Source organism: Cyprinus carpio, chromosome A9 (genome assembly GCF_018340385.1).
Source record: "Cyprinus carpio isolate SPL01 chromosome A9, ASM1834038v1, whole genome shotgun sequence".
NCBI lineage: Eukaryota > Metazoa > Chordata > Actinopteri > Cypriniformes > Cyprinidae > Cyprinus > Cyprinus carpio.
The window spans coordinates 21,496,816-21,515,295 of NC_056580.1; the positions used below are offsets into that span (position 1 = coordinate 21,496,816).

At 37.0% G+C, this 18,480-nt stretch overlaps 1 protein-coding gene and 1 non-coding gene across 26 annotated transcripts in view; one reads left to right on the forward strand and one right to left on the reverse strand.

Moving 5' to 3' along the window:
- The window catches only part of LOC109064880 (CLIP-associating protein 1), a 59,501-nt gene that overhangs the window by 14,628 nt on the left and 26,393 nt on the right, over positions 1 to 18,480 (forward strand). For 24 of the 25 annotated variants that reach the window (XM_042764095.1, XM_042764102.1, XM_042764103.1 and 21 more), the window contains exons 3-8: positions 5,980 to 6,058; positions 6,600 to 6,703; positions 7,045 to 7,136; positions 7,388 to 7,463; positions 7,739 to 7,836; positions 11,310 to 11,380. In XM_042764095.1, coding sequence (XP_042620029.1) covers positions 5,980 to 6,058; positions 6,600 to 6,703; positions 7,045 to 7,136; positions 7,388 to 7,463; positions 7,739 to 7,836; positions 11,310 to 11,380 — 520 coding nt within the window. Of the gene's footprint in view, positions 1 to 5,979; positions 6,059 to 6,599; positions 6,704 to 7,044; positions 7,137 to 7,387; positions 7,464 to 7,738; positions 7,837 to 11,309; positions 11,381 to 14,055; positions 14,205 to 18,480 lie in introns of those variants that run through there. The other variant, XM_042764119.1, reaches the window with a different exon arrangement.
- LOC122146258 lies at positions 4,038 to 4,165 on the reverse strand. The gene has a single exon (XR_006160918.1). It is a non-coding gene; the product is annotated as a U4atac minor spliceosomal RNA (small nuclear RNA).

Sequence of the window (18,480 nt, forward strand, 5' to 3'; positions counted from 1 at the left end):
GACCGATGCCTTGCTCTAATTTGAAATTTAAATTAGCTCACTGTTATTGATCTGTAGCTTGTTGGTTCTGTATTTCTTGTGTAACCTTTCAGCCCAGTAAATAAGTTCCGTGGTTCTTATGTTGCTGTGATTTTTGGTTTGATGTAGATTGTTTAGTTCCTCGTGGCTTGTGCATGTTGTTTCGATAGAGATCATGCCTGCAGTAATCGGTCCCATGAGCTCTCTGAAGATCTTAAAAGCTCCCCTGATGTGCTTTTAGTCCAGCGTTGTATTCTGAAAACTTGCACTCCTTTACCTAGCCAATACTGTCTATTAGCTAGCTTAGATATGCTACTAGTGTTTGTCCAACAACTCAAATGGAGCCCAGGTATTCACAAACTTTTTTTAAATATTCTGTGAAATTGCTGTCAAAGAGTAATTAACTGATGAAGTGGATGTATTTATTGTAGAGTTAACAGAAGTTATCACGAATAAAAATGTCAGTAGACCGGGGAGATTTTAAAATGATAGGTTCATTCATAAATCCATAAGATCTTACCTTAATGCTGTGGAAATATAAACCAGAAGACAGAAGACAATCAGCGCAGTGCTGAAAAGGGGCTTGGTTACATAAGGTCTATACAGTATAATAAAAATAATAAAAAACATTTTTGTATTAGTATTATATTTTAGATTATTTATATTTGATTTTTTTATTTTATTTACAATAATATTATTACAACTAATTATAAAAAATTAAGATATAAGTTTTGTAATAATAAATTGTACTTTTAAAATTAAAAAAAAGAAAATTAAAAAATGTAAAGAAAAAGAATTTAACTTTTTTTATGATTCAATTAATTATTTGCATTACATCAACTTACAAACCACTTGCAGTTCTCTCATGAACTCCTGTTTTAACTCCTGAATTAGCCTATTAACTAATTTTAGTTTTAAAGGGTAATTCAGTGAATAATAACTTTTATTTCACTGTTTAACATGCACTTTGAAAGGACTTCTTTTATGGTTATTTTATGGTGTTTTTGGGTCCTTTTTTGAGTTTCACATTAATCGTAAGGACTCTTGTAAGCAGCAAAACTTGCTCTCATTTCAGAGAACATGACCGTTCAGTGATGGAAAAGCCAGTGAAAAGTGAAGTGGGAGGCACTTATTTTGTAGAATGAGAAGACATCTCATTTCAGGCATATCTCAGAAGAAATTCAGGCAGGGAAAGTGTCTGGTGATGCGAGTGTTGCTCAGTATCGGTGTTTCTTGTGCTGTGCTGCTGTGATGTGACTGCAGTATCGTAGGCGTTTTCTCTGTTCAGACTCCACTTAGCTGCTCCTGACGTCCCTCAGGCCCTTTTTACCGGTGACTCAGGGAGCCACTGTACTACTTGAGTATAGCTGTGGTGCAACATTAGTCTTATATTACAGATGGCCTTGAATCTCCCTCAAGCGCTGACCTGAGACCAGCTTATTCAATAAAAAGCCTTTGAACTCACAATCCTCCCAAAATACAAGGCTGATGTAGAGTGTATGGCCATTACTTAATCTTAGTGGTGGTGCGGTTGCAGGTATGATAATAATAATGACCCAGCACATGGAGAGTGGGCCAATGTTGATTTCTTGCATCCATGTCTGGGCCTGTTGACTTCATTCCAGCTGTTCTTCCTTGACTCATGGAAAATTGCAGAGAATTCTCACAAAGCTGGCACCAATGAGAAAACCGGTGTAGAAGCAAAACTAGATTCTTTTTTCGAGTTGACGTAATGATTAATACTGGTTGTTGGCAATGAAACAAGGTAAGTAGAGTTCAGCTTTATGCAAATGAGAGACCTGATAGCTTTAGCAACCCATCCTGACTGGAAAGACCTTTGTTAGACTAACACTGTGTTATTTATTTTTACAAAAATTAGTTTGAACACTGATTTCCTTAACAGGCAGTGTACACCCTGTGCCCTGCAGATCATTTAGTCCTGCAGTCTCACTGGCCTGGATAATGCCCTCCCATTTGGACAGGCCTAATGAGGACGCTGTTCCTGTGAGGATCTGGGACAAGCTTATTTTACCAGCTACATCAGTCTGGAATGATGCTGGTAACACACCACCAAAGAAATCATAGTGCAGATTTTTTTAACCTTGGGTTTGCATATAGAGTTGGATCTTATTTGTGGGGTTTTCCCCTTTTTTGTAGCATAATTTTTATAGCTCCTGTTTCTGTATGTTCTTTTTTGGGGATAGAAATCAATATTTTTATTCAGCAAGGATGCATTCAGTTGATCTAATATTACAGTAAAGGCATTTAGAATGATACAAAAGATTTCCATTTCAAATAAATGATGTGCTTTTGACGTTTCTATTCAAAGAATCCTGAAAAGCTTGTCATGACTGTTTTCAGTATTGATACTGAACAATGAGAACAATGAGCAGTGTTTCTTGAGCACAAAATCACATATTGGAATTATTTTTGAAGGCTCACATAACGCTGAAAATTTGAGTAATGGCTGCTGAAAATTCAGCTTTGCAATTCAAAATAGCATTTTAATATATATTTAAATGGAAGAACAGAAGTTTTAAATTGTAATATTTCACAGGAAACAAATATTGATCCAAGTTAGACATTCATGCAGAATGAGTTTTTGCTTCCATAACAGGGTTTTCAGGATGCAAGATACTAAAAAGAAAAGTCAATAATAATGAAATTGACCTGTGAAATAAAAATGTAATTTGTCGTCTGTGAAATTGTTTTTTTTTTTTTTTTTTAAGTAGATGAAACGGTTAATTTAATAATACATGATTATTTATTTGACCCTCTGACTGAAAATCTCCGTTTTGGAATTTTAATGCAATAAACTATAAAGGAAAATCTGATTCCTCATGACAATGACCCCTTTTAAAATGGGCCATGCACGAAAAAAGGTTGAGCTCCACTGTCTTAGTGAGGGATGTACAGGCACTGTTGGACTGATTAGCAAGGTGGTTTGAATTGTTGAAGACGAAAAAACCAGGGGAATGAGCACATATCCATGAAACAGATCAGTCTCGTTATCGTGTTCTGACAGATACATGCCTCCTCTCTCCTGCTATTCACCGTTTGTCTAGTCAGGTGTGACGGAGTCTGCGTAGTCTTATGTAATGGTTTATTTTGGTATTGATTTGAGCCTGGAGCAGAAGCTGGAATGATCGATCACCTCCTGTGTATTTCCTATCAGCCATTAACAAGGAAACAGAGAAAGGAATGAAGCAAAGGAAAGCACAGAGAGATGAAACATAAGCTCAGAAAGGAGAACAATAGTCCTTGACTCTTTTCTTTGACTATGGTGGATAGGAGAGATATAAATAGCGGTATAGTGTGTGTTTAAATTTGGTCTGAAGCAGGAGGTTGCTGGTGAGAAAATGGTTTGGTTTGCAAATCGGGAGGAGGCGGGCTTACAATTCTTTGATGAAAAATACAGAAAAAACTGTTTTCTATTTTAATAATGTAATTTATTCTTGTGGTGACAGCTGCATTTTCAGCCGCCATTACTCCATTCTTCAGTGTCATATGATCCTTCAGAAATCATTTTGATATGCTGTTTTGATGATCAAGAAAAATTTCTTCTTATTATCATCATTATTATTATTATTTTGAAAACAGTTGCTACCGTGATACATTTTTGCAGGATTCATTGATGAATAGAATGTTCAAAAGAACAGAATTGATTTGAATAGAAACCTTTTGTAAGATTAAAAATGCTTTTACTGTCACGTTTGATCAATTGAATGCGTCCTTTCTTAATAAAAGTATTAATTTATTAAAAAAAAATACATACTGTGCCTCATGATACGACTTGCCGTTTTTGCACCTCCTCCAAGGCATTTAATACTCTCCTCAGCTGATGTGGTTTATCTGTGTCTCATTCCTGGGTGTCACCAGCATAATTAGTCATTTTCTGTATGGGTGAAAACAAAGGATCAGGACTTTGTTATAATAGATATATAGTCAAACCTAGCTGCTTAAATACATATGTTAAATAAACTTAAACAAATGACTGGAGATTAAATTTAAACGTGATGATTTCCAAAAATTGCACCATTATCTGTCTTCTAGAAGTCAGGTGATGCAATTGTGTTGATATGGTGTTAGCACGTCTGCTCTCACTATATGCTTATTGAACAGTTCTCAACCCCCTGACAGGGAAAGTTAAGTGGTTGGGCGGAGCATTTGCAGTATCTTTGTTTTTGTGCCGATCTTCTCGGTGATGGTTGGAATAAAAGAGAGACCAAGTTGCTGACCATTGAAGTGAAATTTTTTTAAATATGTGTAATGAACGTTACTGGAAAGGAACTACTGTGGCTGCAATGTCAAAAAAGGCTGAGAAAGGAGAAAATAAATAAGATGTTAGGGATTTACCCATAATCTTTTGCACTACTTGTTTGGAGTAACATAAACACACTAATCTTTAGTAGTATGTGAATGTGTAGTATTTCTAGTACTAGTATTCATACTTGTAATATGTTCTTTTGGATTCAGCTGAAATTTGTCTGTTTTCCATAGTTCATTGCATTGTTTGTTCAGACCATAGACTGTATAAAAACATGGACGTAGTGTCCGTGAAGTCACCCGTAGTTTTCAGAAGAGCGCTTTTGAAGCTCTAAGTGGGCGGAGCGGGCAGTCACCATCTTGGCTACGCGTCACTCCCGGATCATCGAAAATGGGAAAAAAGCCACGCCCACCAGTGTCAGCAGCGGCAAACCACCTGTCACTCAAGTGGCCACGCCCTTAATTAAGAAATTAAAGGCTTAATATAATTTAAATGGATGAGTTATAAAAAAAAATTCACCCCCCTCACAGTTGTCATGAAGAACAAAATTAGCAATATAGACCAAAATAATTTTTTGTACTAGGCTGTGAACATGTTTTTTCCTGCTGTAAAGTTGGCCATTTTAAAGGTGTCATGACATGTTTTTTTTTATTTTATTATAATGGTCCCCTAGGTGCAATTATAGTATTACTATAGTTTTTTTTTAAAAAAATTTTTTTAAATGTAGTGAATAATGACATTTTCCCATCCTGTTTCTCATCCTTTGATTCAAACAGTCTGTTTTTTTTGGGTTGTTTCCCCTTTAAGAGTTCAGTGTTAATGCCCGCTGTTATGATTGGCTAACGACAGTGCCTATGGATCAATTATTAACATCCCCAGCCAGAACATTTGCAGATTGAGCGTAATTGTTTAGTAGCGAGTGATGCGTTCGAAGCGATGGCTCTTGCAATGATAAAACCTTATATGTTTGAGCATATCTGCGTGGCATTGTAATTTTCCTGTACACAGACCCACTCGCTGTCCATCGACTGAACACTTGTGAGGCGCGCGGCGTGACAACGACACGAAATGAGCGTAGTTGTCTTGTGCTGGAGGCGGTCATATGCAAATGTTGGAATGTCACTTCGCACCGTGACGTCACTTCTTACCATGGATCCTGAACGAGCTGTATTTAGAGCTTGATTAAATAAATGGCTCGTTTATAATGGGGAGGACGTCTTAAGCTATGAAACTTGCAGGACGTTTTAATGGTACAAAGACCTCTTATATTCCAAAAGATCAAGGCAAATTTGGTTTCTCATTTCATGACCCCTTTAACATGGGGAGTCTATGGCTCTAGCGGCCAGTCTATGAATTGCAGTTATAGTCACTTACTTATTGGCTTCACGAGAGAGAGCTGGATGTTGCCGCTTGGTTCAGACTCAGATGCCCTATTTGTTACCCATAATCCTCTGCTCTGCTCATTCAGTTTGGGGGGAGGGGCTGCCATAATTGTATCTTTTTACTTTGTTCATTGTAATAGCCCACTTTGAATTGACAGTGACTTTGAACAGTTACTTAAAGATTTTTTAAGCTAATTAAAGATTTTTGTGTATTGTAGCAATACACACATTTAAAAAGAATAAAAATGCACACATTTAATACACTTTTTTTTTTTTTTTTGTCTGTTTAATTTGTTTTTTTTTCACCTTCAGTTAGCTTTGATGGGAATGGACCTGCTATCAGCCTTAGTGACGAGATTACAGGACCGATTTCGGCCCCAAGTTGGTACAGGTAGGAATATTAATATCTTATCTTACTTGTGTAAAAAAAAAATCTCTGTCAGATTTTATTACAACAAGAAATAAGGATCAATGTATTACACTACATTTTCATGTTATCTGAAATTTATCTGAAGAAATTTTTTTTGCTATCACTTTTTAAGCAGTGGTGCTTTAAAGGGGACAAACGAAGAGATACAGCTTCCTGCAGAAGGCTTGAGTTTGCTGACAGAGTGTTATGCTTTAAATGCTGGAACTGTCAACATATACTGAAACCCTCTGAGAAGTTGCTTCTTAAAATTCATCTGGTTTAAAGCATCACTGCTGCAGTCATCAAACACTGCTTTTGTAACAAATTTACTGCATTTATCAGTGAATTTCAAGGCAATCACTGTCAGGTTTCAGATTGTCTGCTGTGAGAAATGTTCCCTTTGTTACATAATCTGAAGGTCTTCAGTCTCAAATGATTTATAGCTTCCATCTAGTTGACTAATAAGTAATGAAAATAGCTTTGCCCATTCCTAATATCTAATCTTTGTTCTCTCCATCCCCAGTTTTACCCAGCTTGATAGATCGGTTAGGCGATGCCAAAGATCAAGTCAGAGACCAAGATCAAACCCTGCTGCTGAAGATCATGGAGCAGTCAGCTTCTCCTCAGGTAGTATTTGTCTTTACTTAGCCTAAATATTAATTCCAGGACATGCTAAAGCTAACACTGCGGTTCTGTTGCGAGAACACAGTGCATTATGCCCACAGAGACATCTCTGTGTTAAAATATCATGACAGCCTAAACAATATTTGTAATGTAAGATCTGAACAACCTGCTCCACTCAGAAGTACCCTTGCGAAATGCCTTTGTGGTATTTTAAATTGGATTTCATTTAGTTAATGAATTGAACTCTTCGCTCCTTGAAAAGGCTGATGGGAGGTCTCATAATGAGATTAGCTGCTATTTAATTGTATTAGATTGAAAGCATTACATTTGGATTGTCTACACAGTATATATGGGACCGAATGTTGGGGGGATTCAAACACAAAAACAACCGGACCAGAGAGGGAGTCTGTCTCTGTCTCATCTCAACTCTGAACACGTAAGTCCCATTGTCCTCTCAGTCTGGATATTGTAGTTTTCATTCAACATAAACACAACTTACACTGACGTTTATGTTTAAAATTTCCACTTGCAGTTGAATTTCTCTGCTGAATAGAGATATTAAGCTATGAAAATGAAGCAGCACATTCTTCAAGAATAACTCATTAAAGCTGAAGTTGGCAAAGATACCACAACACCCCATGATGCCCCAATGCTGCCCTCCCTGTCACCATCACTTATGTTTTTCAGATACGGTGCCCAAGGCTTAACCCTGAGCAAAATTGTACCACATATATGTAATCTACTCGGAGACCCCACAAGTCAGGTATGCGCATTTGTTGTTATCTAAAACATTCAAGATTCAGCTCTGATCTGTGTGACATGGTTTTTTTTTACAGAACAATGGATGAAGGTAGCAACATTTCACAAAGCTATAGTGACCTCTGCTGGTGGTTTTGGATGTGGAGTTTTTATTAAATAAACATTTTTCAATATGAATGATTATTGTTAACAGATGCAGTGAAAAGGGAAAATTTGACAGTTACAGACTCATTTTAAAATGAATGAAATTATGAAACTGTTGTCCAATTATCTGCCCAGGTTCGGGATGCGGCTATGAACTGCCTTGTGGAAATATACAGACATGTTGGAGAGAAGGTTAGAATTGACCTTAGCAAAAAAGGACTGCCGCAATCAAGGTAAGCTCTTCCTTTTTTTCCTAATTTTGTACCAGTTCGCAGACAGTGCATCAGCTTTACGTCTACAATATTAGCATTTTCAGGACACTCCCAGGTGTCTTTTCTAATTCAGATGGATTTCTGTCTAATTTTGGACTGTTTGTTTTGAAGGTTTTTTCCCTCTAGGTATTTGCTGCATATGTTCATTTACTTCTATAAGGCATTGATAAATCTAGACAGCAGTTTTCCCCCATTAGTATGTGTTTCTAAACAGAGTGAAAACATTCATGAACCAGTCTCTGTTAGTACTGTAATGATTCCCTTAAGAGGCTAAAGTGGCTATTCATACAGGTCATTAGGTCTTAATTTCCCTCCAGACCCAGAATCTGGCTCTGCCCTCTATCTTGAGACTAATATGCTAATATGCTTTTAGAGGCTGACATTATGTGCTCATTTAAGCTTAAACCTCCTGATTTGGTTGTTTAGAATTCAGAAAAGTGTGGAATTCTTAGCGTGATCTCAGATGTTTTGCTCTATTGGTTTGAACCTACCAAAAAAAAGCGTCCAACCATGATACTACAAAGCAAGAGTTGACTGAAGTTGAGTGCATGGAGAGGAAGAAGGCATGCCAGCATTTGCTTGTGGTCTGAATTTGGTTGTAACATCTGTTAGGTGTCCCTCCCACTTAAAATCTGTGCATGTCTCCAGGGCCTATGCAGGCATCTGTTTCTCTGATCTTCTCAGTTGTTAGAGTTTTAAGACCTATGAGGGCAGGCTCAATTGGAACATGGCTGGGGAAAACAGTTTGCTGTGATTTTGGACACAACGTCAAACCGCCAACTTGTTTGTGAGCATCAAGGCTCAAGTATATGTAGTGCAGCCCCAGTATTTTTGAGTTAATTCACCAGATCTCATTAGTACAATCGTTTGGGTCCTATGAAATTATTTTAAACTAATGCTAATTCATTTCCACTTCTGAGAGCTGTATTCATTATATTTGATTTATAAGATTAATATCATTTCCGTGCTGCCTTCTCAGTTGGCTTCATGTGAATCTGTACCCAAATTGTTTGGGACTAGACCAAATCCTGTTACTAAATGATAACCAGTTAAACAATTAACAATTTGGCCCTTAATAAAATGGCCCTTGGAGGGATCAATGGAAGAATTAAACCCTTGTTTATTTATCTCTAAAGCTCACATTTATCATAAATCATGTGCAAAACAAAGTTTTAATTTTCCAAATGTTCAGTATCCAGTTTAAGTCTTAAAGGGGTCCTATTATGCTCTTTTACAAAGTCTTGATTTTGTACTAGAACAGGCTCTCATACTAGATTGTTAAAAAAACATATTATTTTTCACATATTTTACATTATTACAACACCTCTCTCCCCAGTCTGGCATGAACTGCTTGAATAGTGAAGGCCCAAATGATCAAATGAAGGCCCGCCTTCTGAAATACGAAATGTGCTGTGATTGGTTACCCGGGCCAGTGTGTGTTGTGATTGGCAGCACTCAACGCCTGGTTGGGAAATGTCATGCCCCTTACCATAGCCACCTGTGAGCTTCAGTGTAAATATTGCCTCAAAATCAAGCCTTGGGAAAGCTAGCATGTCTCTGACATAGTGATAACACTCATTGCCTTCTCTAGTGCAGCTCAACCAGGTCTCGTCCCATTCGTTGATATTTTTGATATCACAAATCATAGAAAATATGGGTTGTAGTACAAATGAGTCATTCGTTGTAGTTTTTAAAAAGTGATTTCTGTTAAATAAAATATCTCCTTTTGAATTGGACTTTGAGCTTTGTAACTTTGCAGATAATTTTTATGCTCAAACAGCAGCATTACAGACTAAATAAAGTTGAAAAAGTGAAAAAGCATAATAGCACCCCTTTAAGCACACTGACAGCCTGACAGTTTTTCAACACTGCTATTTTTTCACAGACTGGCATGGATGTATCTGCAAAATTCAAATCTTCTCAGCTTAATTTAGAGGCACATAGTCAGTTTGCATGGATGAAGGAAATAGAGGAAGAAATCTTTGAACACTATAGTGCATAAGGGTTTAACGAGCAGCATTTCCCTTTTCTCAAACGGCAGAAAAGGCATCCAGTCTCATTTGCAATTCAAAATTCTGTTGTGTTGCACTTGGTTAAGCAGAAATGATGGATTTAGGATTAAATGTTTGCATTTGTCAGTGGTTGTCAGCAGGGATGCCCACATTTAAAATCAAATCCTAACAGCATGATTGTTGGAAACAACCATAAATATTACAAGGCTTTACTTACTTGTCCTAGTTAGAATTTAATGACTTTGCCAGTTAGAGCTTTGAACATTAACATCATCACAATGTTGCTTTTTTTAAATCAATACCAGAAATGTAAGTTTTGAGTATTCATTTTATCACTCAGCCATATTTATGACCTCAAATGATTCTTTGCCACGCTGTAAGGCATAGAAATGTGGTAAGCCCATCCAGATTCAGCACGGCAGAATCCCCTCACAGTGAGTTGAGTACATGATGATGAATTGGCTTTGATGCTCAGGACTCTGGGGATATGTCTCTGACTCGCACAGACAATCATCTGAGAGGGATGTAAAGGATGAAGGATTCACAGAGGGTGTTACAGGAGGAAAACATCCTCAGCTTTGTGCTAATGCAGTGAGAGGAGTTTCAGGGAGCAGCGCTACATGGTTCAGTTTCAGATGTTCTCCAAGTGATTTGCTGTCATTTGAGAATGCTTAAGTGTTTCCTAAATTGTTGCTTCATTCAAGAGGCAATACTATAATTAAAATACTTTTTTCCTTTGATCCACTTATGATCTTTCTTTCATTGAATAACAGTATTGTTGTATACAACTATCTCTTTAGCCTTTAAACAAGATATTTTTTTTGCTGATATATTTTTTATAACTTTAAATGACCTCTGTTATGATTAGCTAACCTCTTTGCACATGGATTACACGTACCTTTGGATTTGCAGGTCTGCTTTGGCATCAGATATAGTTGGTGCAAAGCTTGCGTTACACTGACAGGATCACAAAACCATCCATGCTGAAATGTGACACATCAACTGTTACATCACAACCAGTTTTGCTCAGCCAGACTTACGGCTACCGGCAAATAGTCTGGTCTTCATTGTAGCTTGTTCTGGCCTTTAACCACACATTTAGACCACCTACCGACATAGTAAGCAACCAAGTACTTTACTGCCTGTTGTGTCCATAGTTTATGAGTTAGGTCATCATATCATAATGTCCATAGTTAATAGTCTAAGCGTTTGTTAAATAGTAGTGTAGTGTGGTAAGGTGGTAAGAGCCTTTTTTGTTTTGATTTGCGACACCTGTTTCTGAGGATTGTTTTGTGTACACCCGGGGTCACATTTCCAGATTTACTGCTCTGAAGGTCTAGTAATTGTTTTTCTGTATCTGAGAAATCTTAAACTTTTAAAAGATTTATTCTTGTTTTTTTGTTGTTGTGTTTTTTTTAACAGGTTGAATGTAATTTTCAGCAAGTTTGATGAAGTCCAAAGATCTGGGAACATGATCCTCTCCTCAGGTTCAGGTAGGAAGAATATATTTTGAAATTCCAAGAATTCAAATGTACAAACAGACTTTTAAACATCATAGCTTGGATATTTACCCTGGCTGTGTTCCAAAACCTAGTTCTACTTCCTACATCATCCTCAACATCAAAAGTGACCCATTTGTAACACTCTACGTAGACACCATGTTGTAATTTTTTTTAATTAGATTGAACTGCTATTTTAATCTATGCTTTTAGGAATTGAGGATTTATATTTATTATCAACATTTCTCTTGCATCATCCACCATCTTGGAAGGATTTTATTTACTGAGCTTATCACAGTGCATTATGGGATTGCCTTTTCTGTAAAGGATACATGTAATGCTACTTTAGTCCAGTAGAAGGTAACTACCTTTCATGTATGCATGCCTGTGATGCCTTAAAACGCTATCTACATAGGCAGCTCACTAGGATTTGGAACTGTTATCTCTTTGCATCTTATAATGATGTCATAGTGCAGGTATTCCCAATACTGACTTGAAGTACCTCCTTAAATTACTTGAAGCATCACAACAGAAAAAAAACAGTATGGTCAATAATACCCACACAAACTGTATGATTTATAATGTACTGTATTATTGGAATATTATAAGTACTGTTTAAGAATAACTGTATTTACCTGATCAGGTACACTGTGATAACCTTAAAGGCATTTTTGATCAGGCTTTATGAATCAGGAAGGTTTTGGCATGACAGTTGCAGGTCTATAAGTGTTAGAGTCTGTGAAGCATGTTTGTTTGAAATACAGAATTAGGGAGGTCTGAGTCCCCCACTCCTCCACCTCCTCCTCCTGACCTCCCCTGCGGCCCTGTGCAGATTATATTAGAGGATTTGGGCATATTTTGCGTTTCAGTGGGTGGTTGAAAACAGCATCTGTGGTATAAAGATTGTTTCATTTTACTAATAATGAAATGTCTGTTTATTTGGGTGATCGTCTCTTCGAATTTCTTTGTAAATCTGGTTGAACTGTCAGTGAAATCAGGCAGAGTTAATACATTGAGGTAAAACATGAATCTATCATCATTTTTAGGGTGGGGGTCAGCTTTAAAATTACACCTGACAGAGAGGGAGAGCGAGCGAGCAATGGCTTACTCTTCATGTTGTATGCTGCAGTGCTTTGAGAAAATCACTTTGTGTGTTTGTCTGACTTTAGATTCAAAGGGACTTACTTTGTCATCTTTTTGGTTTATTTAATAGAATAATATCATTCTGATTTTGAAATTGAAATGCTTTGATGTGATCATGCTGCTCCATAAAAAGTAATTTGTCATGAACCTTGTTGCTGCCGTATTGGAACTGTGAGAGTTTTACAAATGATAACCCATGGTAAGAGTGTGCTTTTGAGCGACTCTGATTTAGATACGCTGTGATGAGAAGCCTTAAAGGGATACTCCACCCCAAAATGAAAATTTTACATTTACATTTACGCATTTAGCAGACGCTTTGGATAAAACTTACAGTGCAATCGAGCTATACTTTATTTTTATTTTTTTTACCAGTATGTGTGTTCTCTGGGAATTGAACCCACAATCTTTTGCGCTGCTAACACAGTGCTCTACCACTGAGCCACAGGAACGAAGTTTTTTTCATTTTTAAACTTCAACATCGTTGTTGGAAAAAAGTGAGAGATTTGTTTGTTTTAGTAAAATAATTTAAGATATTTTGGATGAAAACCAGGAGACCTGTGACTGTCCTGTGTCCTGTGACTTAACACATGTCCGTTAGGCTTGCCGCAATAGATGGTGTTGACGGTGATACCGATGTTCAGCCGCAACACCGGTTGCGTCACTTGCCCATCGTGGCACCCACCCCCACCGTCATTTAGATTTTTTTGTAGTAATGAAAATCATTTAGTTCAGTAAAAGAATAGACACTACAATTAAAAACTGAATGCGGCTGTTCAATGCAGTGTGCCGAACGACAGTCACATCACAGATCAGATTTTATTTGTCCAGTGAGGAGAGTGAGTCGAGCTGACTGACAAGAAGTGTGAGATAAGACAGGCAAGACAATGGCCGATGATTTAGTTTTGAAACGGAATGCAAAAGCGCCTGGATTTTGAAAAACCTGTTGACTTTTGCCGTTAATTCGAAAATTAAAGTAATATGTGCACGCCGCTTATACAAGCTATTTAAAAGCGAAGGAAAGTGAGAAAAAGAGGGAACGCCCCTGCCCCCACGGTGATACCGGTATTACCGGTATTGTCACATGTCGATTAACGGGTGGGAAAATGTCCTCACTGTCACAACCCTAATGTCCGTGCGACAGATTATAGTGACTGAAAACTGTCTTAATGCGTTTGTCCGACAGAACTGAAAGCTGACCTAAAAGGATAGTTCACCTTCAGTTAATATTCACAAATATTAATAGTATTTTAGAATAGGGAATGTCTTTCAGTTGCACTGCTAATATATTGTGTAAATCTGTTTGTGTGAGGTCCAGAGTATCCGGAGTCTCTTTCCTGTCAGGATTTTAGTTGGTATTAGAAAGATGATTCAAGTGATGTGAACATAAACCCAAAATAGATTAAGGGGTAGCAAAGTAAAGGACAAGCAAACAGCCCCAGATCCACTGTTTGTACATTACATTCATTCTTTACAAGGAAATGTTTTTTAAATCCTTTATTTAAAAGAGTTGGGTGGCTTTTGTCTTTGGTGAAGTCACAAGACCACAGCAGCAGGAAGGGAAAGGGAGGGAGAGGCGGAGACCCAAGAGAGAGACTGTACAAAAAGCTAGAGCTTCGTTGTATTTGCAGTCTCTGCGTGAATTGAAGAGACGCTTGCTCTATGACAACCGGAGAAGGTAAGGACTGGAATGGAATGGCGGCTTTAATGTCAGGGACGAATAAAAGACGTGCTGGGCACTAGCAGCCTTAAACCTCCAATCTGCTGTTCTGTCACGGGGACGGCATGTTTATCTGTGTTTTCATGTTTACAGATGGTAACGCTTCTGAGATTTAAATATTCGTGTTTTTGCTTCGCCCGTTTTTATGGTCTCTTTAGCTGGATTTCAAAGCATTTTGACATGGAAATGCAGTGTATCCATTTATAGATGTTATCGTTTTGGAAAATAAAACATCTAATCTCTCAGACTGTCATGGAATAAACTAGACTTGTGACATTTATCGAACACTCAAGACATCTCATTCTTAAATTGGTTTAATTTGATCTGTTTCTGCAGTTTTACTTTATTAATTTGTCTCCTTGGATGTGTTGCATTGTATTATATAAATAAAACTGCATTACGGATGTGAATTTGCTCTTTTGCTCATCTCAAGTATTTTAGGAGTGACTGACTTTTTGCTATTCTTTTTGAGCTTTTTTTTAAATATTGGCCTATGCATCAGATGCATGTCTACGGATGCTGCATTGTGTCTCACTATATATATATATATATATATATATATATATATATATATATATATATATATATATATATATATATATTATATATATTTATTTATTTTTATTTTTTATATATATTTTATCTTATTTATCTTATTTATCTTATTTATTTGTTTGTTTATTTATTTGTTTGTTTATTTTTTTAATCATCTCACACCATGAGCATTGCATTTTTACCTACAACATTAACATTAAACAATGCTCAAAAAACAATTTGGTTGTGTTTAACATTATTTTTCTCTGCCTTTGTGACACTAGCCAAAAAAATAAAGCCATTGCAGAGGACATTATTACATTGTTAATGAAGACATTTTTTTGTCTTTGGAATAAGCCCAGGAATCTGAATTAAAGTAAACTGATTTCATGTTAAAAGTAAAGTAAATGTGTTACTGTGCACATACTGTCAAAATAATGCTGCTGGACGCACTGCAGGAAGTGATCAGAAAGGTAGAGGTGAATGCGTGATTGCGACTACCAGTTTATCTTTTTTTATATACATTATACACTTTATATTGGAGTACAGTTTGAGAGTGAGATTAATGGATTGGGGTGTTTGTGTGTGTGTGTGTGTGTGTGTGTGTGTGTGTGTGTGTGTGTGTGTGTGTGTGTTCATGTCATACAGCGCTGTTATGTAAACATCTCGCTTGGGTTCTGTGCTTTTTTGTGTCGACATGAAAGTTGACATCAAAGTCACTCCGACATTTTATGCTGTGTAATCGTCTCCGTCCAATCAGCAGCAAAATAAAGTTGTCCCTTGACACACTGGCAGGTACTGTGGCTGTGAAAGTAAACACTGATTTTTGACAGGTGTTATCACAGGTCTGTAAGCAACCCATGTTCCTGTGATATTCAAATAACAGTGTTCCTGGAATAAAACATAGTTTGTCTTCAGTCGCATGTGAAAAATCTGAGTTAGGAGCTGGGGAAGCACTTCGTTCAAAGTTGGCAGGTCATGCAGAAAAGATTATATCCTCCTTCCCCTTCCCGGCTGAAATAACACATCTCTCAAACTCAAAACTTGAGTGGCAAGGAGATTTAGGCCCGTTCCAGAGGTTTGTCCTCTTGAAAGGACATTACTCACTTCTGAGAGCACCAGGAGTAAATAAATAACACCATCTCCACGCTTCCCTGCTGAATAAATCTGTTAGGTCAGTTTTAGCTCTGTGAAGAATTATTATTGAAAGAGGCTGATTTGCTGTATTGGTTTCATCTAAGAATCAAGAACTATGTACATTGTACAGATGTATGGTGTTACCAACAAATAGTGCTGTTTTAGTAAATGAAGACTATGGATAGTTACAAGTCCACCCAAAAAATAAAATTCTGTTGTTTGCTCACCCTCATGTTATTATAAAAACCGTATGACATACTTGAATTTATCCTGGAAGTTTAGCAGAATGCCAAGCAGACTAAATGATTGCAAACATCATCAGAGAGAAGTCTGGAACTTCAAGTTATGACATTTTAATTAAATATTACAATCTCTCTCTTTTATTTATTTATTTTTTTTACATTTTTTATTTTTTATTTTTTGCAACACATGCATGGATGAATCTTTCACAATAAGATCTTTGGGTGAAGAAAGTAAGGCGAATTTCCATTTAATGCCTTTTTTAAACTTCAGCAGGTTTGTGTTAGGGCAGTGCTGTTAGAACCAATGCTGATAAGATACGGCTAGGCCTTTTTATATTTCTTTTGACAGGTTGCCACTTTGATCTTCAGGCGGTATAAAACAGAAAAAAATGTCCAATTCAGATTAGCCATTTCTGCTCCAAGGGAGATGTTCCTATTCAATTGAATAAGAGCTCGCTGTTAGATTGATTTGCACAGCACTTTTATGATGAACCATTTGATTTTCTAGGCCAGTTAAGCAAGTTATGGAGCATGTTATTGAGCCAGTGGCGACCTGCTTCTTCCGGATCTCAAATCAAAGAACATTGTTATCACTAACTGAAATGAAACATTGAACTCGCTGCTTGAACTCCAGCTAAAACTGATAGTTTGAAATCAGAGGATCGTGAATGATGCCTTTGTGCCATTTTTTGACTGTCAATAGCTATCTGCCCACATGCTGTGTTATGAAAGATGTCTTTTGTGGGCATATTGCTGCTGCCTATGGATGTTTCACACACATACACATGTTCTGTTGTCCCTACCACCCACCAATGATATTGGGCTGTTTTTTTCAACAGTCAGCATACCTCTCAGCAGACATTCCAGCGGACTGTGTTTGCATTCCTCCACCTACATTGGCTCTCTCTGAATGACATATCTCAGCTAAATGCTAGGAAATGGCCTCCAACATGCTTATTTATTTTCGTTTAAATGGGACCTGAGCTGGCATCTTGCAAATATTTTTTTGAAATTGCTTGCCTTAACCTTTAATTATCTAATATGGGAACATCTTTTATGTGAAGCATTTGTCTCAGTTAATGCTCAGGACTGTGTGATGTCTGTTGTTTTGAATACATGTCCTTAAAGGAATATTCTACGCTGTTTTTGCATGTTGTGCTGCCCATAACCACAGACAATGATTTTGAATTGTTACATACCTTCAACATATATTAGTGCTTTAACAAAAATATAAGCTCCACATTTTTGCTTTTTAAAAAAAATGGCCCATTGGCTGTTATTGGCTTCCATTATAAGCGCATTACTATAAATGGCTTTTTGACAAAAATAATCCAGATTTATCCATTGTAAACTGGCAGCTTTCTATCACTCTTTTTTTTTCCCTTTTCTCTCTCCATAAAGAGTCACAGTGCAACACATTTGTTAGCACTGTAGGTGATGTTTTGCATATTTTGTCTTTCTGTTGTGTGTGTTTATTAAAGTCTAGAGACTAGAGTCTGCTTGAAATGAAAATATCAATGAAATATTTCTTCCATTGCTCTGAATGCCTTGGTTTGCTTTGATTGGTTGTTTTGTGGTGTGCTCTGCAGGCTTGTCAGGATTATTATGTCATCGTGGTTTTTTTGATTTAATCATTGTACACATGAACTTCCAATCACATATTGCTAGTGAAGGGAACACTAGAAATGTATTTATTTTTCTTTCTATATATATATATATATTTAATTTAGGGGGAAAAAAATCCTAGTTCAGTGTAAATAAATGACTTGTTAATCGTGTATAAGCTGTCAGAGTCGATAGCCTTATGGACGTCAACATATGGTGCAGCCACACCTCTGGTGAACTGAGTTCCATTCCTGACTTGAGGTCCTTTGCCGATTTCTTTTCCCTTTCTCCACCCTGTACTTTCCTGTCTGGTCTCTATACTGTCCTATCCAGTATAAAGGCATGAAATGGCCAAAAATATAATTAAAATAAATTGTGTATAAGCTTGTTATATGATTATTCACAATTATCTGTATGACATTTAATTATAAAAAAATTAGAAGGGCAGCACTAGTGCTCTGCAAGAATCAGGCAGCAGAGTAGATTCATCCTGTAGCTCCTTCCTGTTCAGAAAGATTGGTATGCCACCCCCTTCCTCTCAGACTGCTGGAATGTGTGATTGTCCACTCATTTTTGACTTTGGCTTACTTCCAGAGTCCCTTACAGTAGATTAATCTATGAATTTTCCAACAATAGCTTGCTTTGGCCATCACTCCAGAATGGTTTCTGCCATGTTTGAACACCAAAAAAGTCTTTGGTTTGGATTTGTAGTATGA